Source organism: Rhodamnia argentea, chromosome 11 (genome assembly GCF_020921035.1).
Source record: "Rhodamnia argentea isolate NSW1041297 chromosome 11, ASM2092103v1, whole genome shotgun sequence".
NCBI classification, from domain to species: Eukaryota; Viridiplantae; Streptophyta; class Magnoliopsida; order Myrtales; family Myrtaceae; genus Rhodamnia; species Rhodamnia argentea.
This window is the reverse complement of record NC_063160.1, coordinates 21,733,885-21,758,625: the sequence shown is the minus strand read 5'-3', so window position 1 is coordinate 21,758,625 and position 24,741 is coordinate 21,733,885. Positions and strand designations below refer to the sequence as shown.

The 24,741-nt window shown below is 40.9% G+C and overlaps 3 protein-coding genes and 2 pseudogenes across 5 annotated transcripts; all 5 read left to right on the top strand.

The window, feature by feature from the left end:
• Window positions 1-2,178: 2,178 nt before the first annotated feature.
• Window positions 2,179-4,729, top strand: LOC115735704 (monooxygenase 2-like). 2 transcript variants are annotated; one of them, XM_030667090.2, is made up of 6 exons: window positions 2,182-2,323; window positions 2,476-2,622; window positions 3,225-3,293; window positions 3,463-3,628; window positions 3,799-4,027; window positions 4,139-4,729. In XM_030667090.2, exons 1-6 carry the CDS (start codon window positions 2,250-2,252, stop codon window positions 4,672-4,674), a joined length of 1,221 nt encoding a protein of 406 aa, XP_030522950.1. In that variant the 5' UTR covers window positions 2,182-2,249; the 3' UTR covers window positions 4,675-4,729. The 2 variants fall into 2 exon arrangements, with proteins under 2 accessions (XP_048128133.1, XP_030522950.1); XM_048272176.1 differs by lacking the exon at window positions 3,225-3,293 and having other exon boundaries at window positions 2,179-2,323.
• Window positions 4,730-7,337: 2,608 nt separating this feature from the next.
• Window positions 7,338-9,228, top strand: LOC115735730 (annotated as a pseudogene).
• A 1,875-nt stretch (window positions 9,229-11,103) lies between these two features.
• On the top strand, window positions 11,104-14,327 carry LOC115735710 (monooxygenase 2-like). 2 transcript variants are annotated; one of them, XM_048272174.1, is made up of 6 exons: window positions 11,104-11,192; window positions 11,959-12,105; window positions 12,707-12,775; window positions 12,945-13,110; window positions 13,281-13,509; window positions 13,615-14,327. In XM_048272174.1, the coding sequence occupies exons 1-6, from the start codon at window positions 11,119-11,121 to the stop codon at window positions 14,148-14,150; spliced, it is 1,221 nt and encodes a 406-aa protein (XP_048128131.1). In that variant the 5' UTR covers window positions 11,104-11,118; the 3' UTR covers window positions 14,151-14,327. The 2 variants fall into 2 exon arrangements, with proteins under 2 accessions (XP_048128131.1, XP_030522958.1); XM_030667098.2 differs by lacking the exon at window positions 11,104-11,192 and adding an exon at window positions 11,657-11,806.
• A 3,137-nt stretch (window positions 14,328-17,464) lies between these two features.
• On the top strand, window positions 17,465-19,354 carry LOC115735731 (annotated as a pseudogene).
• Window positions 19,355-21,222: 1,868 nt separating this feature from the next.
• On the top strand, window positions 21,223-23,473 carry LOC115735705 (monooxygenase 2-like). Its single transcript, XM_030667093.1, has 6 exons — window positions 21,223-21,322; window positions 21,437-21,583; window positions 21,805-21,873; window positions 21,991-22,156; window positions 22,325-22,553; window positions 22,698-23,473. The coding sequence occupies exons 1-6, from the start codon at window positions 21,249-21,251 to the stop codon at window positions 23,252-23,254; spliced, it is 1,242 nt and encodes a 413-aa protein (XP_030522953.1). The 5' UTR covers window positions 21,223-21,248; the 3' UTR covers window positions 23,255-23,473.
• The last annotated feature ends 1,268 nt before the right edge of the window (window positions 23,474-24,741 follow it).

The window sequence follows — 24,741 nt, the reverse complement described above, 5'->3', positions numbered from 1 at the left end:
GCCCATTCTTCGGGCCACTTTCTACCACTTTCCGAGGTATTAGGTCGAGATTAACACGACTTCCAAACTACTCCAATAAGGTCCATGCCACTTCCAGCTCTTCAAGACTAAGGGCCTAAAAAAGGGATAATAATGACGGGATGAGATATGAATTTCAGTAAGTCAACGCCTAAGCCCAGTTAAAACGTTGATTTGCTCAGAAAATCCTACGGGAAAAGTACACTAAAGTGCCATAACTTGTGTACGGCATTCACTTGAGTGCCATAACTTTCAAAAATCGTTGACTTAAGTGCCACGTCGGAGCAAAATCGTTCACTTGAGGGCTACGGTAACTTTTCTAACATGCCACGTCGGCTTTCCGACGTTTACGATAACTTTTCCGGCGTGCCACGTCAGCTTTTCAGCTACCACGTCGCTTTTTCCGGCTGCCACGTCAACATGGCACTCAAGTGAACGATTTTTGAAAATTATGGCACTCAAGTGAACGATTTTTGAAAATTATGGCACTTAAGTGAACGTTTTGAAAGTTATGACACTTAAGTAAACGCCGTACAAAAGTTATGGCACTTCTAGTTGTACTTTTCCCAAATCCTACCATGCAACCATAAAAGCATCATACGTATAACGGTCAACCACATGCAAACTTGCCGGTTTTCAGCCATGCACAATGCAATGCTCGACTCAACTCAAGAGTCACATCGGACAATCAACGGGCACGACATCATATCAATTTGTATGCGTAGGACACCACACAAAGTCCAATTATTAATTGGTGACCCACGCGGCTGGCGTGGTCGGCGCACACGACCGGTGTGGCCCCAATACTACGATTGACGGTGTCTACTGGTAGGAGCAGGCATTGTCCTTTACTCGGCGACTAAAAGCTATGTATCCGATGCAACCGACACGGCATAGCAGATAGGCATTCCAAAAGGAGTTTCATCCCGTCACAAGCTGCGACCGGCATCCGACAATTCGTGCGATCCGTACGACCGGCACATGCACGAATTGACGTGCTTCTGACAAGTAGTGTGGTTCCGCATGACCGGCACGGTGCGAACTTGTTAGGTTCCCGTACCACTACCACTCGTGCACATCCAACAACCAAATAATTTTTACCTTTTACTTTTAGCCGAATGCTCATGCGGACGTGCTCGAACACTCGGTCCCACGGTCATTTTTATGCTACAATATGCAATTTAATTCCGCATGTGGTCATATGAATGCACAATATTATCCATAAGGCTTTATATATGAAATAAGATGCCTGACACTCAAAACTGCTCACGCAACAAGCAACAATCAACATCAAGCCTCTAGTCAAACATTCAATCACCGCGTATTAATTAAACACAATTAATAATCCCAACAATAATTATTAACCCAATTTCAACCAATTAATAGTTGCACGCTCGACTCTGACCTATCGCTCGCTCATGATCAACTTTGACCTATCGCTCGCTCGCTGCGATCAAATACCAGCAATCACCGTCTAAATAATCAGTCCAATCTACTCACCAATTAACCACATACGATCTAACTAGTTCGACTACCTTAAATAATTGTGGTCATTTATCTTAAACCGAATTTCTATCTAATCCAACCACAATTAATCTACCTAAACACCATACGTTGCTAACTACGCTAATTAACTATTACTGAACGCAATTAACACCCTAGTCGGGATTTAGAGGTTTAACTCACTGAAATGACGTGAAAGAAGGGGGGAAAGGTGATGGGATGGGTTGGTGGGAGATTAGAGAGGTGAGGGAGACAAGTGGAGCCCACTACGTGGGATATTAAAAAAATTGTCTTCTTGTGTGTTATTGAGGGGTAAAAGGGTCAATTGATAAATCAGGACTAAATGAATTTTTGACTCAACTGATTGATAATAGAATTGGTTTTTGCTGGCTAGGCTCGGTCTGGACTAAGCTTAGGCGTGAGGATTAAAAATCCTAAAGTGCGACAACTACGATTTTTAGAACCTAATGCAAATCGAATGATATTTCGGAATCGTTCAAAAATTTGTCACTTACGCCATTGCGATCCGAAATTTACACCAACTGGAATTCAATAAAAATTCTTTTTATTGAACTCGGTCTTCGTACAGAGGGTCTAATTTTGAGGGCGTCACACAGACATCATCTTTCTACAGTTTGTCTTCGTCGCCTTTGCCTCTCTTATCTTTCTTTATAAGAGGCCTCACCCGAGAGACAGAGACAGAGAGACAGAGATCAAGCTGTTGTTTCATGGAAGCAGTTGAAGACATAGTGATTGTTGGTGCGGGCATAGCAGGCCTCACTACGGCCTTAGGACTTCACAGGTGATTGTACTGGAATTGGAGCAGCTACAACTTGAAATGAGTTGTTCTCTGAAATTTTCTTGTCCTGCTCTGTTCTCAATCTCACCCGCCTTATGTTTGTTCGTATGTCTCTGATTTTCGAGTGGGTGCGGATAATATTTTGTGTGTTGCAGGCTTGGCATTAGAAGCTTGGTTCTGGAGTCGTCCCATGGGTTGAGAACCACAGGGTTCGCCTTTACAACATGGACGAACGCTTGGCGGGCCTTGGACGCGGTCGGGATCGGCGAACCGCTCCGCCCACAGCACAGCCAACTTTTTGGGTAACTGATGAAAATCCTCCTCCATTTGCTGTGGCTAATTCTTAGGACTACTGTGATTCGATCATTCCAATTGCAATTTGAATGTATAGTGCTACACAAAATTCAGCCCACAAATAAAGACATGAGCTTTTCTAGTGATTGGCTTGGCCTACCGGTTTACTTGACCACCTATTGTTTTGATAATTCCAATTTCATCGAGGGTAAGCACGGACAAGTCATTCTAATTTGGAATGATCATGGAGAAACATTCTCACATGATCATGGATTGGTTTATACTGATTGTCCGTTAGAATTTGAGCTTGTTATCGTCGAGAATGATTTCCAAGTGTTGTGTTCCCAGAAGTACAAGTGTCCGTGGACGGTGATGTTTTCATCTAGAGAGTTCGCCATTTGTTGGGGTTTTCAAGAAGGAATGCAATAGGAGAGCGATTAGACACATCCTGATTTTGAGGGAGCACCTTTGCATGACATCTGATATGCAACATAGATCCATCAACTCCGGATGGAAAAAGATATTTGCCATGATGTTAATTCAAAAGCTAGTTCTTGTTGTAATGGCTTTGTGCCTGATTTGAATTGATATCTGAGAGGTTCTGCTTCAGGTTGCAGGCCACTTCCACAATTTCTGGACTTTCTACAGCTGAGAGACAATTTGATGCCACAGAGACACAGTTAAGTCATTTAAATTCGTGAAAATTTACGGGGCTTAAAATTGCATGCGAAATTAGCCTTTCAAATAAACCAGATCCATTCCTCTCATTTCTTGTGCAAACTTCAATGGATTCCTAATTTCCTTTCTTATGCATGACATACCAGTTTAACTTCGTGCGTCTATTGCAGACGAGGCCATGAAATCCGTTGCTTGCAGAGGAGAACCTTGTTGGAAACTCTTGCGAATGAACTTCCGAGCGGCACTATAAGGTATTCGTCTAAGGTTGTGTCGATCGAGGAATCAGGCTACCTTAAGCTGGTCCATCTTTCTGATGGGTCACTTCTCAAGGCGAAGGTATTGCATCACATAATAACCATCAATGAGGAAAACTGGCTTAGAGTGCTGGAGAGATACTTTATGCTCGATAGAAGCCCCTTTGTGTATGCAAAATTTACCTGCTTGTCTGAACAAGATATCTATGGTTGAACTTATCTTTATGCTTATGCTCTATGTCAAAATGCTAGGTCTTAATTGGGTGTGATGGAGTGAACTCAGCAGTGGCAAAATGGCTGGGCTTCAAGAAGCCTGCTTTTGTTGGCCGATCTTCCATCAGGGGCTGCGCATATTACAAGCACGGTCACAGTTTCGAGCCTAAATTCTTCCAGTACTTTGGTAAAGGAGTTAGATCTGGTGTCGTCCCTTGCGATAACAAGTCTATCTATTGGTTCTTCACTTTTTCTTCTTCCAGCAAGAGTGAGTTTCTGTACTTTATTCGATATGAGTTGGCTTTTGGCAACTTTTAGATTCTCTTACTCCGCCTTTCATATTATCTACAAGCAAACAATGTCACTTTGCCCAATCCAGATGAAGAGATGGAAGAGAGTCCGGCCAAGATGAAGCAATTCGTGCTGGGCAAGCTTGGAAAAGTACCGGACAATGTGAGAGCTGTTATTGAGAAAACAGAACTGGATAACATTATACTGTCACCACAGAGACTTCGACCCCCATGGGAGATACTGTGGGGAAACATAAGCAAAACCAATGTCTGTGTAGCCGGAGATGCATTCCACCCCATGACCCCAGATGTCGGCCAGGGAGGCTGTTCGGCTCTAGAAGATGGCGTCGTTCTAGCGAGATGCCTAGGCGAAGCCTTGAGGGACAGGCAAGGCATGAGCAGTGAAGAAGAGCACAGGAGGATTGAGATGGGCTTGCAGAGTTATGCCAAAGAGAGAAGATGGAGAGCATTTGGGCTAATAAGCACAGCTTACATGGTGGGATACATCCAACAGAGCAATGGCAAGGTATTGAACTTCTTGAGGGACAGAGTACTGGCTGCCTTCTTGGCCGGGCAGCTGCTGAAGATAGCGAGTTTCGATTGCGGGAAGCTGAGCGCTTCTTGACTCACCCTGTTTGTTTACTTATCAACGTGTTGTGTGCGGGCATTTATATGTAAGGGTAGATGGTTAAGTTGTGATTGGTTTGCTTCGCATCTCAAGTATCAGAGAAGGGGTTTCCTGTCTATGTGGAGACATCCCATGTAATTGGAGCTTACAGCAAAAGATCTTGTGAATCGAGGGACTAATAAGGGCACTTTTATGTACGGTTTCTGGGATTTGAAGGAATGACAACGTGCCATCGTTGTCTTCATTTAGGCGACATGCATTTCTTTACTGTAGAACATCGCTTTTCACGTGAAGAGAATGATCGAGTAAAATTTAATTGTGTCCTCAAAGGAAGGGAACAGTTTCTTCACTTTGTCTTGTGAATCCTCTGGAACAACATCTTGTAAAAATATATTCGAGGGTTTGCAAATGAGGCAGGTGGTGAAATTGTTGAGACTGCTAAATCGAAAGCATGGGGGTTGTTTCATTCTCTGATGCATAGGCTTTCGACTACATCCACATAGTGAAGATCGCTAAGAGAAAGTTCATGTTCGAGCCTGTTAACATATTCGGTTGAACTTATCTTCAATCAAAAGCTTAAGTCAATGAGTTATGAGTTAAGGAAGATATATTAATTGCTCTATACCATACCAATTCGTCGATGTGGAACTTTTTTAACACAACTCAAACATGTATTTCAACAACACGAGGTCTTGAGTTCTAGTCTTTTCAATTTCATTTATCTCTTCAATTAAATATTTTCACGCTTAGAACTGAGCAAAAAAAAAGATCAGACTAAGATGTTGTGTTTAATTTGTCGGAACTGTAAGGAGGACTCGATCTCGTTTGTTCTTTTGAATGTCACTTTTCTGCTCAATACAATACTGGTCACCCCCAATAAATTGTCTTCGTCCCTCTTACCTTTGTATGCTTTATGTTTCTGGCCAGAGTGGAACCACACTACCATTTGAAACCCCAGCCGCAGATACATTTTTATGTTAAATTATGTCTCGAGTTTGAACATGTATACGAAATCTAACCTGTTATTTATCGAATACGTGAGGAGTTAAATGCGCCGCATGACAAGACCAAAGAAATTGCACTACTCCTTTGGCTGCACCTAACTCTTCTGCACGTGGGTTTATGGCATGTAATGTCAATCAGAATCAATACCCAATCAATTAGAGAAATATACAAAATGTCCTATATATATATATATATATATATAAATATATATCTAATAACCCCCTCAAACTCAAGATGATTTATATGATATGAACTTGAGTTTGGAGAAAAGAACCCGAAAATGCCCAGGTGGATGGGATGAAGTGGAAACAAGTCGAATAGTGCCACGAAGAACATGACATCGAATGAAGTAACAGTCTATTTCATTGTGCTTGATTCGTGTGGAAGGCATCATTATGTGCTGCCGCAATGAATGACTATTCCATTGTGTTGACATACTCTCATTTCTTCTAGTAGCCATCGTAACCAAAGTAACTCTGATGTCGTATCAGCAAGAGCTTGATATTCTGCTTATGTACTAGAGGGAGGGACAGTTGTCTGCTTCTTGCTATGCTATGAGATAAATGAGGTGCCCAAAAAGAAACAATAACCCATAATAAAGCGACGATCTTGAGGGTCACCAATTCAATTAACATCAAAACAAGCTGTCAACTCCAATGTAGACTTAGTAGAAAAATGAAGGCCATGAAATAAAGTACTCTTAATGTAGCGAAGAATTCAAAGAACCGCAGCAAAGTGAGTTGTACGAGGCACAATCATGCATTGACTAACAACACGAACAACATAAGCAATGTCATGTCGAGTAATAGTGAGATATATAAGCGACGCGTGTATTGAGTGCAACGGAGTTTGGCGGTGCTATTTTTGGCAAAATGTCAATTATAATCAATACACAATCAATCAAAGAAATATACACAATCTCCTAAATATACACATTTCTCTAACAGTCTCCACGTCCATTTTTCCTCTTCATCGTGAATGCATGCACGTATGTGGGCGCCGAACGTCATCATTTTTTCGTCATCCTTTGTTGCCCTATATATATATATGTGTGTGTTTGTGAATTGTTAATGAGGGGAAGCATGCACTCTTGGACTTTTACTCTCTTCATTCGTTGATGCATGTCAGGAGCAACGTCCATTTTGCTTCACTCATCCACATGGACAAGACATTGAAACCGGACGCCGGTTCGGATTGTTTTCAAAGATTACGGGCGCATGCTTGACCTTCCTTTTGTCATAAAGTTCCTCTCTCCTCCTATAAAAGTGAAGGTGGTGGCAAAGTTCAGAAAGAGCTCAAGAGACAAAAGAGAGTCTAGAGCTCGGAGAGACTTGTGCGTAGAGTTGAACCCGTCAAGTTGAGTAGTTAAATACCATGGTTATTGGGTAAAATCTGGTGTTGGGAAACACTTAAGTGTGAGTGACTCTAAACTCTATAATTCTCTGATTATTAGTGAATTATTATTAGCTTTCCCCGTATACGCAAGTTTCGACATTCGAATCGAATCTTATCGTGTCCTTTTATCGGTGCTCGTTTTATTTCTCTATCAATTTCTATAACTCCCGGTTCAATTACAAAGGTCAAGATCCTCTTTCGCTGCGATAGCACTTCCAACACTTTTGAAGCACGAGACATCAATCTCCAGTTAGACTGTCATGGAAGCAGCTGAGGACATAGTCATTGTCGGATCTGGCATATCCGGACTTGCCACAGCTTTGGGACTTTATAGGTTTGTACTTGAAGCCACTGAGAGTAGTTACCCTCTACTTGTTTGCTTAATTGTCTCTATTATTGGTAATGTTGTGTGTTGCAGGCTAGGCATAAGGAGCCTGGTTTTGGAGTCCCATGACCATTTGAGGACCACAGGGTTTGCGTTAGGAATATGGACGAACGGTTGGACAGCCTTGGACGCACTAGGGGTTGGCGAATCGCTCCGTCGGCAGCACAACCGACTTCTCAGGTGACTAATAAACTCTCTTCTCTAGCTGTAGCAATGTGGAAGACGTTTATTTGAAAACGGTACCATAAAGTTCTTGTTTTTCATATCTCTGCGCCTGTTATTTTAGTTGACATGTTAGAGGTTTTGGTTGCAGGGTAATGACCTCTTCCACAATTTCTGGACTTTGTACAGCAGAGATACCGTTGAGTGCCGTGGGACCGCAGTTAAGTCGCTTATATTCAAAATTGGCTAGTCAATTTACCGGATGTTCTCCTTGTATCTTTTCTGAAAAGAAGAACATACTCTATTTCCTTATGAAATCTGCTCTCTGTGTATTGCAGGAGAGACCACGAATTTCGTGGTGTGCAGAGGAAGATCTTGTTGGGGACTCTTGAGAAAGAACTTCCAAGTGGCACTATTAGATTTTCTTCCAAGGTGGTTTCGATCGAGGAATCAGGTTACCTCAAGCTTATTCATCTTTCTGATGTTCTGTTCTCAAGGCAAAGGTACCACATTGTAACCTGCCATTGATTAGTAAAATTTGCTTAGTATGACAGTTAGAATTAATGCTCGAGAGGAGCAACTTTTCTCTACTGAAAACTTCTCTTGGGTTTCGAAACTTGAGGTTGTATTATGGTTTTAACTGATCTTTATGCTTTTACTCTGTTTGTTCATGCTAGTTGTTGATTGGGTGTGATGGAGTGAACTCCGCAGTGGCCAAATCGTTAGGCTTCAAGCTTGCTTTTGCTGGCCGATTTGGCATCAGAGGTTGTGTTTATTAGGAAAATGGTCATGGTCTTGAGCCCAAGTTTTACCTGTTCGTGGGGTGGTGGAGTCACATATGGTGTCAGTCCTTGCAATGATAAGACAATATACTGGTTCTTCGGTTCTTCTCCTTCCAGCCAGGGTGAGTTTCAAATATGCAATTCTTATCTCAAATCTTCATCCTTTGTTTTCTCTGATACGAACCGGCCTCGACATATATTAAATCCTTTTGGTTATGCATATTTTGTTCAAGCACTTGTGCCATTTTCCTTGATGTAGATGAAGAGATTATAGGTAATCCGGCTAAGATGAAGCAATTTGTGCTAAGCAAGCTCGGAAACGTCGCAGACAACATAAAAGCTGTTATAGATGACACGGAACTGGACAACATGATGTTATCTCGACCGAGATTAAGACAACCGTGGGAGATTTTATGGGGGAACATATGCAAAAGCAATGTTTGTGTAGCTGGAGATGCATTGCACCCCATGACACCAGATATTGCCCAAGGAGGCTGCGCGGCCCTAGAAGATGGCGTCGTCTTAACAAGATGCCTGGGCGAAAACTTGAGAGATAGGCAAGCCGTGAGAATTGAAGGAAAGGGTATAGAAGAGGAGGATGAGCTCAAGAGGATTGAGATGGGTTTGCGGAATTATGCCAAAGAGAGAAGATGGAGAGCATTTGAGCTGGTAAGTACAGCTTATATGGTGCGATCCATCCAACAAAGCAATGGCAAGGTATTGAACTTCTCGAGGAATACTGTACTGGCTGAGTTAGCGGCCAGGCAGCGACTGAGATTAGCGAGCTACGATTGCTGGAAGCTAACAAATCCTCGTATATAGACCTTGGTCCCCCCCATATGTTGCTGTTGCATTTTCAGGTTACATGGTGTTTTCAAATTTTCCTCGTTCCTCTTCTTCTCATGTAGAGGGAAAATAAGGGACTGTTTGTGTCTTCTTCCCATTAATTTGCTGTAGCATTTTCAGGTTACATGATGAATGCATGAGCTTCAATGTCACTTTGACTGCAGCAGAATCTTGTCCTCGTATGGGAGTGATTGAATCTGCTTCTTTGGAGATATATATGTTGAGCATCTTATTGAGCACTTAAAACGAGTACCGGGTTTGCCGGACAATTATCATATTTCTTGTTTCTTTATTGCATTCTTAAGGAGAAAGATACTCAGGTCATGTTTGTCTTTTCCATTCGCAAACGAAAGGAAATAATTGTAATTTTAAGCTCAATAAATGAATGCCACGTGGTGTCTAGGCGAAAATTGACGCCATAAAGCCGAAACAACTATAAGACAAAGAGCTAAAAGGTTATGCTTAAAACATAGGGATAATAATATTAATGGTACCTGAATTTTAGTTCAACGTGCAATATCATCCGTTAAGTTTTGATACGTGTTTGATATGGTTCCGGAACTTTTGGTATATCTTCATTTAGTCCCAGAATTATATGAAAATATTCAATATTATCCTTATGTTAATTCAAATTAACGGAACTTGATGATTTGACTTCCGATATGATACTTTTAAATGGCGAACAAAAGAAAAGTTACATGTGGATTATCCACATATGGTATTCAACTCAAATTAAAGTATAATAACACTTTTAATCAGTCTAATTTTTTTTTTCAATTTGGCAAGATGACTATCCATGTAACTTGATGACGTGTGTTATTATATCATGACTTCAGTTAAATATCTTACGTTTAACATTATTTTTTCATATGCCGTCCAATCTTGCCGAATTGAAAGCCAAAACGATAAATTTTGTTAACTTGAAATAATGAAAAAACGATACTGGATGTCTTCACATAGTTGAGAGACTAGATTGAGCATTTACCAAAAGCTCATAGATCACAATAAATAATTAAAAGTACGTGGACGACATTGCACAATAAACTAACGTTCATGGATCACAATAAATAAATTAAAAACTCGGAGACAACGTTGCACATTGAACTAAAGTTCATGAGCAACTTGTGTGATCATCCCGAAATATATAAAGTTAATGTCGAATAACAAAGAACGACACACTTCATCTGGACAAGAACGCCACCCATTACATGAGAACGCTAAATGAAAAGCAAGGCAAAATATATGAAAACAATACTTGGAACGTACAAATTCCGAAACCACACGAGGAACGCACATGCGCTCGTAAATAGAAGAAGACCAATACCTCCGAATTCGCTCTCTTTTGTTCTTTGAATGTCGCTTTGCTGCTCGAGTAAGGTGCAAAGTCCAAGCTGAATTTACTTTGGCTTCTGCAAGTAGGGAAGGCCAATGGGGCTGCAGAAAGCTTTTGGAGAAGTTCCTCTCGAATGCTTGCACTTGGAAGGCAAGGACCTCTTTTGCTTTCATGATGCCGCATCTTTGGAGGAGACCCTTGGCTTGGTCGGGCTTGTTGTGAGAGCTGTCCACTTGATGCACTAAAATAGCTTATCCCATAATCGGACTGACGCACGCGCACACGTAATTGGATCCATCATACCTTATCGCTTCAAGTTGTGTTTTTTTTTTGTAGTTAATGGCTTGCCTAATCATATTGGTATTCACTCATTGTTTGTCTTTGCATGCAATTCATTTCTTGGGCATCATATCTTGCTTAATTTACTGGTGAATCATCTTTGTCCCTCTTACCTATATATGCTTTATGTTGCTGTCTGAAGTGGAACCCCACTACCATCAGCACGAGACATTAGTCTCCAGTCAGACAGTGTCATGGAAGCAGTTGAGTACATAGTGATCGTTGGAGCTGGCATAGCAGGACTTGCCACAGCTTTAGGACTTCATAGGTTTTGGACTTGAAGCAACTAGGAGTAATTTTTTTTTTTTTTTTGGTCAAAACTAGGAGTAGTTCGCTCGGAAGTTTCTTACTCATCTTTTACGGCCTCTACGTGTTTGTTTATTTGCCTCTCTAACTAAGAATGCTGTGTGTTGCAGGCTAGGCATAAGAAGCTTGGTTTTGGAGTCGCATGACCATTTGAGGACCACGGGGTTTGCGCTGGGAATATGGACAAATGGTTGGAAAGCCTTGGACGCAGTGGGGGTTGGCGAATCGCTCCGTCGGCAGCACAACCGACTTCTCAGGTAACTAATAGATGAAGAACAAGTGCTACGGACACAGCGCACACATTTCGACATTCACTAGTTACTATTTGCCAGACCAAATATACGTAGTGACTTACGTCATCACTGTCCTATTTGTCGTTGCATGCAGTCATCATCTTTCTACAGGTTGTCTTCGCTGCCTTTGCCTCTCTTATCTTTCTTTATAAGAGACCTCACCCGAGAGAGAGAGACACAGGGAGAGAGAGAGATCAAGCTGTTGTTTCATGGAAGCAGTCGAAGACATAGTGATTGTTGGTGCTGGAATAGCAGGCCTCACTACAGCCTTAGGACTTCACAGGTGATTGTACTGGAATTGGAGCAGCTACAACTTGAAATGAGTTGTTCTCTGAAATTTTCTTCTTCTGCTCTGTTCTCATTCTCACCCGCCTTATGTTTGTTCGTATGTGTCTGATATTCGAGTGGGTGCTGATAATATTTTGTGTGTTGCAGGCTTGGCATTAGAAGCTTGGTTCTGGAGTCGTCTCATGGGTTGAGAAACACAGGATTCGCCTTTACAACATGGACAAATGCTTGGCGGGCCTTGGACGCGGTCGGGATCGGCGAACCGCTCCGCCCACAGCACAGCCAACTTTTTGGGTAACTGATGGAAATCCTCCTCCATTTGCTGTGGCTAATTCTTAGGACTACTGTGATTTGATCATTCCAATTGCAATTTGAATGTATAGTGCTACACAAAATTCAGCCCACAAACAAAGACATGAGCTTTTCTAGTGATTAGCTAGGCCTACCGGTTTACTTGACCACCTATTGTTTTGATAATTCCAATTTCATCGAGGGTAAGGGCGGACACGTCATTCTAATTTGGAATGATCATGGAGAAACATTCTCACATGATGATGGAATGGTTTATACTGATCGTCCATTAGAATTTGAGCTTGTTATCGTCGAGAATGATTTCCAAGCATTGTGTTCCCAGAAGTACAAGTGTCCGTGGACGGTGTTGTTTTCATCTAGAGAGTTCGCCATTTGTTGGGGTTTTCAAGAAGGAATGCAATAGGAGAGGGATTAGACACATCCTGATTTTGAGAGAGCACCTTTGCATGACATCTGAGATGCAACATAGATCCATCAACACTAGATGGAAAAGATATTTGCCATGATGTTAATTCAAAAGCTAGTTCTTGTTGTCATGGCTTTGTGCCTGATTTGAATTGATATCTGAGAGGTTCTGCTTCAGGTTGCAGGCCACTTCCACAATTTCTGGACTTTCTACAGCTGAGAGACAATTTGATGCCACAGAGACACAGTTAAGTCATTTAAATTCGTGAAAATCTACGGGGCTTAAAATTGCATGCAAAATTGGCCTTTCAAATAAACCAGATCCATTCCTCTCATTTCTTGTGCAAACTTCAATGGATTCCTAATTTCCTTTGTTATGCATGACATACCAATTTAACTTCGTGCGTCTATTGCAGACGAGACAATGAAGTCCGTTGCTTGCAGAGGAGAACCTTGTTGGAAACTCTTGCGAATGAACTTCCTAGCGGCACTATAAGGTATTTGTCTAAGGTTGTGTCGATCGAGGAATCCAGCTACCTTAAGCTGGTCCAGCTTTCTGATGGGTCACTTCTCAAGGCGAAGGTATTGCATCACATAATAACCATCAATTAGGAAAACTGGCTTAGAGTGCGGGAGAGATACTTTATGCTCGATAGAAGCCCCTTTGTCTATGCAAAATTTACCTGCTTGTCTGAACAGGATATCTATGGTTTAACGTATCTTTATGCTTATGCTCTATGTCAAAATGCTAGGTCTTAATTGGGTGTGATGGAGTGAACTCAGCAGTGGCAAAATGGCTGGGCTTCAAGAAGCCTGCTTTTGCTGGCCGATCTGCCTTCAGGGGCTGCGCATATTACGAGCACGGTCACAGTTTCGAGCCTAAATTCTTCCAGTACTTTGGTGAAGGAGTTAGATATGGTGTCATCCCTTGCGATGACAAGACTGTTTCTTGGTTCTTCACTTTTTCTTCTTCTAGCAAGCGTAAGTTTCTGTACTTGATTCGGTATGAGTTGGCTTTTGGCAACAATTAAATTCTCTGCTTTTCATATTATCTACAAGCAAACAATGTCACTTTGCTGAATGCAGATGAAGAGATGGAAGAGAGTCCGGCCAAGATGAAGCAATTCGTGCTGGGCAAGCTTGGAAAAGTACCGGACAATGTGAGAGCTGTTATTGAGAAAACAGAACTGCATAACATTATACTGTCACCGCTGAGATTTCGACCCCCATGGGAGATTCTATGGGGAAACATAAGCAAAACCAATGTCTGTGTAGCCGGAGACGCATTCCACCCGATGACCCCAGATGTTGGCCAGGGAGGCTGTTCAGCTCTAGAAGATGGCGTCGTTCTAGCGAGATGCCTAGGCAAAGCCTTGAGGGACAGGCAAGGCATGAGCAGTGAAGAAGAGCACAGGAGGATTGAGATGGGCTTGCAGAGTTATGCCAAAGAGAGAAGATGGAGAGCATTTGGGCTCATAAGCACATCTTACATGGTGGGATACATCCAACAGAGCAAGGGCAAGGTATTGAACTTCTTGAGGGACAGAGTACTGACCGCCTTCTTGGCCGGGCAGCTGCTGAAGATGGCGAGTTTCGATTGCGGGAAGCTGAGCGCTTCTTGACTCATCCTGTTTGTTTACTTATCAATGTGTTGTGTGCGGGCATTTATATGTAAGGGTAGATGGTTAAGTTGTGATTGGTTTGCTTCGCATCTCAAGCATCAGAGAAGGGGTTCCTGTCTATGCGGAGACATCCCATGTAATTGGAGCTTACAGCAAAAGATCTTGTGAAGCGAGGGACTAATAAGGGCACTTTTATGTACGGTTTCTGGGATTTTAAGGAATGACAACGTGCCATCGTTGTCTTCATTTAGGCGACATGCATTTCTTTACTGCAGAACATCGCTTTTCATGTGAGGAGAATGATCGAGTAAAATTTCATTGTGTCCTCAAAGGAAGGGAACAGTTTCTTCACTTTGTCCTGTGAGTACTCTGGAACAACATCTTGTGAAAATATATTCGAGGAGTTGTATACGAGGCAGGTAGTGAAATTGTTGAGACTACTAAATCGAAAGCATGGGGGCTGTTTCATCCTTTGATGCGCAGGCTTTCGACTACATTCACATGGAGGATATCGCTAAGAAAAAGTTCAAATTCGAGCCTGTTAACATATTCGGTTAGATTTATCTTCAATCAATGTTTAGGTCAACGAGTTATGAGCCATCGGTGATATATTAACTGCTCTATACGCACCAATTCATCGATGTGAAATTTTTTTAACACAACTCAAATGTGTATTTCAATAATATGAGATTTTAATTTTAAGTCTTTCTAACTTTATTTGCCTCTTTAATTAAATATTTTCATGCTTAGAACTTGAAAAAAAAAAAAAGGGACCAGACTTAGATGTTGTGCTTATTTTGCTGGAAGTGTAAGGAGGACTATATCTCGTTTGTTCTTTTGAATGTCACTTTCCTGCTCAATACAATAATTGAACCCTTTTCGCTTCAATTTGTGTCTCTTTTTTTTTTTTTTTTTGGTAATCGTGTTGGCGTTCACTTTTTGTTTGTCCTTGCATGCAGCACCTTTTCTTGGGCGTCGTATCTTGCATAATTTACTGGTCACCCCCGATAAATCGTCTTCGCCCCTTACCTTTATGTGCTTTATGTTTCTGGCTGGAGTGGAATTACCATTTGAAACCCCTGTCGCAGATAATTTTTTGTTAAATCATGTCTCGAATTTGAGCACGTATACGAAATCCAATCCGCTATTTATCAAATACGTGAGGAATTAAATGCGCTGCATGAGAAGACCAAAGAAATGGCACTGTTCCTTTGGCTGCACGTAAGTCTTCTGCACCTGGATTTATGGCATGTCTCAGTTGAGAACAATAGTGACAGAGAAATATAAGATTCTATCTATTTTCCAATAAAGGGTACATGAACCTATTTATAGGCTTTAAAGGATAGCTAAAACCAAGCAAATTATCAATCAGAATCAATGCACAATCAACTAGAGAAATATACAAAATCTCATAAATATATCTATATCTCTAATAGGTCCCTCAAACTCAAGGTGATCTATAAGATATCAACTTGAGTTAGGAGAAAAGAACCTGAAAATGCCTAGGTGGATGGGATGAAGTGGAACAAGTCGAACAGTGCCATGAAAAGTGTGACATCGAATGAAGTGACAGTCTATTTCAATATGCTTGGTTCACGTGGAAGGTATCATTATGTGCTATTTGAATAGCACTTCGGTTGCCGCAATGAATGACTGTTTCACTGTGTTGACATACTCCCATTTCTTTTAGTAGCCATCATAATCATAGTAACTCTGATGTGATATTAGTAAGAGCTCGATATTTTACTTCTGTATTAGAGCAAGCGATAGTTGTCTACTTCTTGCTATGCCATGAGGTAAATGAGGTGCCCAAAAAGAAACAGTAACCCATAGCAGAGCAACGATCTTGAGAGTCACCAATTCAATTAACGTCATAATAAGCTGTCAACTCAAATGTAGATTTAGCAGAAAAATGAAGGCCGTGAAATAAAGTACCCTCAATGTAGCTAAGAATTCGAAGAACCGTAGCAAAGTGAGTTGTACGAGGAGCAATCATGCATTGACTAACAACACGAATAACATAAGCAATGTCATCTCGAGTAACAGTGAGATATATAAGCGGCGCGTGTATTGAGTGCGACGGCTATTTCTAGATTGGACTCGCCGTCGGCCGAAAAGGTAGGTGGTGCCGGAGCAACACCAAACGAGGTTGGCTCTCCTAGAGGCTCGTGACCCTTCCTTGCAGTGACGGAGGGCAGCGCTTGGGAGTGCGTACGCCGGTGGGTGGCAGCGAAATTTTGATAATTGTCTGTTCTGCGGGGGGAGAGACAGGTGGGTGGGTTGGTTTTGTGGAAACAAGCAACCAAATTAATCGTAACAACGTGCTCAAGATCGGCGGGTTCGGCAAAAAATGAACACCGTTCCCCCCGTCAGAACATTGCACAGCCACCGACTCCAAAGGAACCGCTTTTAAGACAATAATGGCTCCAATACCAAGTTGAGAACAATAGTAACAGAGAAATATAACATTCTATCTATTTTGAAGTGAAGAGTACATGAGCGTATTTACAGGCTTCATAAAATAGCTAAAACCTAGCAAAATGTCAATTATAATCAATACACAATGAATCAAAGAAATATACACAATCTCCTAAATATACACATTTCTCTAACAGTCTCCACGTCCATTTTTCCTCTTCATCGTGAATGCATGCACGTATGTGGGCGCCGAACGTCATCATTTTTTCGTCATCCTTTGTTGCCCTATATATATATATATGTGAATTGTTAATGAAGGGAAGCATGCACTCTTGGACTTTTACTCTCTTCCTTCGTTGGTGCATGTCAGGAGCAACGTCCATTTTGCTTCACTCATCCACATGGACAAGACATTGAAACCGGACGCCGGTTCGGATTGTTTTCAAAGATTACGGGCGCATGCTTGACCTTCCTTTTGTCATAAAGTTCCTCTCTCCTCCTATAAAAGTGAAGGTGGTGGCAAAGTTCAGAAAGAGCTCAAGAGACAAAGAGAGTCTAGAGCTCGGAGAGACTTGTGCTTAGAGTTGAACCCGTCGAGTTGAGTAGTTAAATACCATGGTTATTGGGTATAATCTGGTGTTGGGAAACACTTGAGTGTGAGTGACTATAAACTCTGTAATTCTCCGATTATTAATGAATTATTATTAGCTTTTCCCGCATATGTAAGTTTCGACATTCGAATCGAATCTTATCGTGTCCTTTCATTAGTGCTTGTTTTATTTCTCTATCAATTTCTATAGCTCCCGGTTCAATTACAAAGGTCAAGATCCACTTTCGCTGCAATAGCACTTCCAACACTTTTCAGGCACAAGACATCAATCTCCAGTCAGACTGTCATGAAAGCGGCTGAGGACATAGTCATTGTCGGAGCTGGCATATCAGGACTTGCCACAGTTTGGGACTTCATAGGTTTGTACTTGAAGCCACTGAGAGTAGTTACCCTCTACGTGTTTGTTTAATTGTCTCTATTATTGGTAATGCTGTGTGTTGCAGGCTAGGCATAAGGAGCCTGGTTTTGGAGTCGCATGACCATTTGAGGACCACAGGGTTTGCGTTAGGAATATGGACGAACGGTTGGACAGCCTTGGACGCACTGGGAGTTGGCGAATCGTTCCGTCGGCAGCACAATCGACTTCTCAGGTGACTAATAAACTCCCTTCTCGAGTAGTAGCAATGTGGAAGACGTTTATTTGAAATTGGTACCATAAAGTTCTTTTTTTCATATCTCTGCGCCTGTTATTTTAGTTGACGTGTTAGAGGTTTTGGTTGCAGGGTAATGACCTCTTCCACAATTTCTGGACTTTGTATAGCAGAGATACCATTGAGTGCCGTGGGGCTGCAGTTAAGTCGCTTATATTCGAAATTGGCCAGTCAATTCACCGGATGTTCTCCTTGTATCTTTTCCGGAAAGAAGAACACACTCTATTTCCTTATGTAATCTGGTCTCTGTGTATTGCAGGAGAGACAACGAATTTCGTGGTGTGCAGAGGAAGATCTTGTTGGCAACTCTTGAGAAAGAACTTCCAAGTGGCACTATTAGATTTTCTTCCAAGGTGGTTTCAATCGAGGAATCAGGTTACCTCAAGCTTATTCATCTTTCTGATGGTTCTGTTCTCAAGGCAAAGGTACCACATTGTAACCTGCCATTGATTAGTAAAATTTGCTTAGTATGACAGTTAGAATTAATGCTCGAGAGGAGCAACTTTTCTCTACTGAAAACTTCTCTTGGGTTTCGAAACTTGAGGTTGTATTATGGTTTTAACTAATCTTTATGCATATACTCTGTTTGTACATGCTAGGTGTTGATTGGGTGTGATGGAGTGAACTCCGCAGTGGCCAAATCGTTAAGCTTCAAGCCTGCTTTTGCTGGCCGATTCGGCATCAGAGGTTGTGTTTATTACGAAAATGGTCATGGTCTTGAGCCCAAGTTTTACCTGTTCGTGGGTGGTGGAGTCAGATATGGTGTCATTCCTTGCGATGATAAGACAATATACTGGTTCTTTGGTTCTTCTCCTTCCAGCCAGGGTGAGTTTCAAATATGCAGTTCTTATCTCAAATCTTCATCCTTTGTTTTCTCTGATACGAACCGGCCTCGACATATATTAAATCCTTTTCGATATGCATATTTTGTTCAAGCACTTGTGCCATTTTCCTTGATGTAGATGAAGAGATTATAGGTAATCCGGCTAAGATGAAGCAATTTGTGCTAAGCAAGCTCGGAAACGTCGCCGACAACATAAAAGCTGTTATAGATGACACGGAACCGGACAACATGATGTTATCTCGACCGAGATTTAGACACCCCGTGGGAGATTTTATGGGGGAACATATGCAAAAGCAATGTTTGTGTAGCTGGAGATGCATTGCACCCCACGACACCAGATATTGCCCAAGGAGGCTGCGCGGCCCTAGAAGACGGCGTCGTCTTAGCAAGATGCCTTAGCGAAGCCTTGAGAGATAGGCAAGCTGTGAGAATTGAAGGAAAGGGTATAGAAGAGGAGGATAAGCTCAAGAGGATTGAGAAGGGTTTGCGGAATTATGCCAAAGAGAGAAGATGGAGAGCATTTGAGCTGGTAAGTACATCTTATATGGTGCGATCCATCCAACAAAGCAATGGCAAGGTATTGAACTTCTCGAGGAATACAGTACTGGCCGAGTTAGCGGCCAGGCAGCGACTGAGATTAATGAGCTACAATTGCAGGAAGCTAAGAAATCCTCGTATATAGACCTTGGTCCCCCCCATATGTTGCTGTTGCATTTTCAGGTTACATGGTGTTTTCAAATTTTCCTCGTTCCTCTTCTTCTCATGTAGAGGGAAAATAAGGAAATGTTTGTGTCTTCTTCCCATTAATTTGCTGTAGCATTTTCATGTTACATGATGAATGCATGAACTACAATGTCACTTTGACTGTCGGGGAATCTTGTCCTCGTATGGGAGTGATGGAATCTGCTTCTTTGGAAATATATATGTTGAGTATCTTATTGAGCACTTAAAACGAGTACCAGGTCTACTCAACGATCGTCATATTTCTTGTTTCTTTATTGCATTCTTAATGAGAAAGATACTTAGGTCATGTTTGTCTTTTCCATTCGCAAATGAAAGGAAATAATTGTAATTTTTAGCTCAACAAAGAGATGCCACGTGTTAGACCGAAAAAAATAGATGCCACGCGGTGTCTAGGAGAAAATTGACGCCATAAAGCCGAAACAACTGTAAGACAAAGAGCTAAAAGGTTATGTTTAAAACATAGGGATAATAATATCAACGGTATCTGAATTTATGAACTTTTGATACGCGTTTGATATAGTTTATGAACTTTTAGTATATATTCAATTTAATCCCTGAATTATATAAAAGTATTCAATATTATCTTTATATTAATTCAAATTAATGGAACTGAGTGATTTGGCTTCCAATATGGCACTTTTAAACGGTGAACAAAGAAAAGTTACACGTGGGTACAACTCAAATTCAAGTATAACAATACCTTTTAACTGTCTTTTTTTTTTTTTGTTAATTCTATTTGGAAAGATGATTATCCATGTAACTTGATGGCGTGTGTTATTATATCATGACTTCAGCTAAATATCTTACGTTTAACTTTATTTTTTCATCCGCCGTTCAATCTTACCGAATCGAAAGCCAATGCGATAAGTTTTGTTAATTTGAAATAATGAAAAAAAAAAAACGATATTGGATGTCTTCACATAGTCGAAAGACTAGATTGAGCATTTACCAAAATCTCATAGACTACAGTAAACAAATGAAAAGTACATTGATGACATTGCATAGTGAAGTAAAGTTTAGGAATCACATTGAACAAATTAAAAACTCGAGAATGACGTTGCACATTGAGCTAAAATTTAGGCACCATTTGTGTGATGATCCTTGAAATATATTAAAGTTAGTGTCAAATAAAAAAGAACGACACACTTCGTCTGGACAAGAACCCCACGCCATTACATGAGAACGCTAAATGAAAAGCAAGGCAAAATATATGAAAACAATAATTGGAATGTACAAATTTGAAACCACACGAGGAACACACGTGCGCTCGTAAATAGAAGAAGACCAATACCTCCGAATTCGCTCTCTTTTGTTCTTTAAATGTCGCTTTTCTGCTCAAGTAAGGTGCAAAGTCCAAGCTGAATTTACTTTGGCTTCTGCAAGTATGGAAGGCCAATGGGGCTGCAGAAATCTTCTGGAGAAGTTCCTCTCGAATGCTTGCACTTGGAAGGCAAGGACCGCTTTTGCTTTCATGATGCCGCATCTTTGGAGGAGACCCTTGGCTTGGTCGGGCTTGTTGTGAGAGCTGTCCACTTGATGCATTAAAATAGCTTATCCCATAATCGGATTGACGCACGCGCACGCGTAATTGGACCCATCATACCTTATCGCTTCAAGTTGTGTTTTTTTTTGTAGTTAATGGCTTGCTTAATCATATTGGTATTCACTCTTTGTTTGTCTTTTGATGCAATTCATTTCTTGGGCATCATATCTTGCTTAATTTACTGGTGAATCATCTTTGTCCCTCTTACCTATATATGCTTTATGTTGCTGTCTGAAGTGGAACCCCACTACCATCAGCTCGAGACATTCGTCTCCAGTCAGCCAGTGTCATGGAAGCAGTTGAGGACATAGTGATCGTTGGAGCTGGCATAGCAGGACTTGCCACAGCTTTAGGACTTCATAGGTTTTGTACTTGAAGCGACTAGGAGTATTTCGCTCAGAAGTTTCTTACTCATCTTTTACGCCCTCTACGTGTTTGTTTATTTGTGTCACTTACTAAGAATGCTGTGTGTTGCAGGCTGGGCATAAGAAGCTTGGTTTTGGAGTCGCATGACCATTTGAGGACCACAGGGTTTGCGCTGGGAATATGGACAAATGGTTGGAAAGCTTTGGACGCAGTGGGGGTTGGCGAATCACTCCGTCGGCGGCACAACCGACTTCTCAGGTAACTAAGAAACTCCCCTTCTCTGGCTGTAACAATGTGGAAGACTTGTTGCAGTCAATTTTAATAGATTCAATAGCGAGATATGCGCTGCACCCAAACCGGCAAAAAGAAGAGGTGATGAAGTGATGACTTATATGGGACGAAGGTACCATAAAGTTCTTTTGTTATTCATATATCTGTGCCCGTTGTTTTAATTGACATGTTAGAGATTTTGGTTGTAGGGTGATGACCTCTTCCACAATTTCTGGACTTCGTACAGCAGAGATACCATTAAGTGCGATGGGGCCGCAGTTAAGCCGTTTATATTTGAAATCAGCCAGTCAATTTAGCAGATGTACTCTTTGTATCTTTTGTGGAAAGAAGAACATTATTTCATTTCCTTATGTAATCTGGTCTGTGTATTGCAGGAGAGACCATGAATTCCGTTGTGTGCAGAGGAAGATCTTGTTGGAGACTCTTGAGAAAGAACTTCCAAGTGGCACTATTAAATTTTCTTCCAAGGTGGTTTCAATCGAGGAATCAGGTTACCTCAAGCTTATTCATCTTTCTGATGGTTCTATTCTCAAGGCAAAGGTATCAATTTGTAATCGACCAATGATTACGAAAATTTGCTTACAATGACAATTAGAATTAATGCTTGAGAGAAGCACCCACCTTTTATCGACTGCTCGTGTTTCGAAGCTTGAGGTTGTATATGGTTACGACTGATTGTTATGCTTATGCTCTGTTTGTTCATGCTAGCTGTTGATTGGGTGCGATGGAGTGAACTCCGCTGTGGCCAAATCGTTAGGCTTCAAGATGCCTGCTTTTGTTGGCCGATTCGGCATTAGGGCCTTTGTATATTATGAAAATGGTCATGATCTTGAGCCCAAAATTTTCCAGTTCATGGGCGAAGGAGTTAGATATGGTGTCATTCCTTGCGATGATAAGACTATATACTGGTTCTTCAGTTTTTCTCCTTCCAGCCACAGTGAGTTTCAATATGCAGTTTTTCCTTTGAAGATCAAATCTTCATCTTCTTCTTTTTTTCTCCAATGGCCTCGACATATATTAAATCCTTTTCGACTGGTATGCATGTTTTGTTCAAGCAATTCTGCCATTTTCCTTGATGTAGATGAGGAGATCATAGACAATCCGCCTAAGATAAAGCAATTTGTGCTAAGCAAGCTCGGAAAAGTCGCCGACAACATAAAAGCTGTTATAGATGACACGGATTTGGATAACATGGTGTTATCTCCACTGAGATTTAGACATGCATGGGAGATTTTATGGGGAAACATAAGCAAAAGCAATGTTTGTGTAGCTGGAGATGCATTCCACCCCATGACACCAGATATTGCCCAAGGAGGCTGTGCGGCCCTAGAAGATGGCATCGTCTTAGCAAGATGCCTGGGTGAAGCCTTGAGAGATAGGCAAGTCATGAGAAGTGAAGCAAAGGGTATAGAAGAGGAGCAGGAGTACAAGAGGATTGAGATGGGTTTGCGCAATTATGCCAAAGAGAGAAGATGGAGAGCGTTTCAGCTCATAACTGCAGCTTATATGGCGGGGTACATGCTACAAAGCAATGGTAAGATATTGAACTTCTTGAGGGATAAAGTACTGGCGGGGTTCCTGGCGGGTCAGCTGCCGAGAATAGGGAGCTACGATTGCGGGATGCTAAGAACTCCTTGAATTCAGACCTTAGTGGCATATATTGCTATTGCCTTTTCAGGTTACATAGCGAGTGTTTATCTTCTTCCCATGCAAAGGAAAATAAGGGAACGTTTGTGTCTGTGCATGTAAAGTGAGGATGATGAATGCATGAACTACAATTTCATTTTGACTGCAAGAAAATCTTTTCCTCTTTAAGGCAGCGATTTCAGATATGTGAGTGGTTGAATTTGCTTCTTTCGAGATAAATGTTACATTTTTCAGACTTCTTTGGGGAGAATTCTATCGCCGAGAGTCAGATCAATTCCTTCCTATCTAGCTATCCTATTTAGCACTTACAACAAGCATCACCATCAGGGAATTACCATGCCCGGTTCTGCTGAACAATCGGATTTAGAAGATCACAGAAAAGTTTGAGATTAGGAGGATGAGATAAAAATTAGGGGATTAAGTCATCGATCTGTACTATTTGATATTTTTATTCAATTCCTAAGGAGAAAAATACTCTCCATAAGGTCATGTTTGCCTTTTCAATCCGCAAATGAAAGTGCACGAATGTGAATTTTAGCTCAGTAAAAAGATACGCCGATCGTCTCGATGAAAACTTGACATCATAAGTATAAGGCCGAAACAGTAAAAAGTTAACCTTAAAATATAAAGGATGATGAGAATTAAATGATCTTTAAATGTTAACCCAATATGAAATGTTGTCCCCGAACTTTTCATTTGTTCATTATAGTCCATGAACTTTTGGTAAATATTGAATTTAGTCCCTAAACTATATGAAAATATCCCTTCTTCCATTAATTCAAATTAACGTAATTTGCATATTTGTCTTTCGACATACTACTTTTGAAAGGTGAGCAAGAACAAAAAAGCTACAAATGTATTATTCACGTAAGATATTTAACTTAAAATAAAGTAGTAATCCTTTTAATTTATTCCATTTGAAAAAATAATTATCCATATTTTTTGATAACGTAAATTATTATATTTTGATTTAAGTTGAATATTTTGTGTGAATAATCTACGTGTAACGTTAATTTTTTATCCGCCATACAAACTTTACTGGATCAAAACCCTAATCAGCAAATTCCATTACCTTGAATTAATAAAAAAAAAACAGATATTTTCGTATATTCTAAGGGCTAAATTCAATATTAACCCAAAGTTCATGGACCATAATAAACAAATGAATTATTTGAGTACAACATTGCTTATTTTTAGAACAAATAACATTTGATCCCATAATCTAATGACAAATAATTTTTTGTACATTGTTGTGCATTACTTGCACCTCATTAATCACGTGAAGCGACAACAAATCTTGCGCTGAACTCCTTTAATTTATCTATCTCCAAAATAATAACCACTTATTTTCTTCACGCCAATATGATCTTCACTTTTTTCGTATTTGCTTTACATCCTACGATATTAAATTTGTATGCACTACGATCGAAAATTGTCTCTCTCTCTCCGGAGCAAAGCACGGGCCATAAGACTAGTTT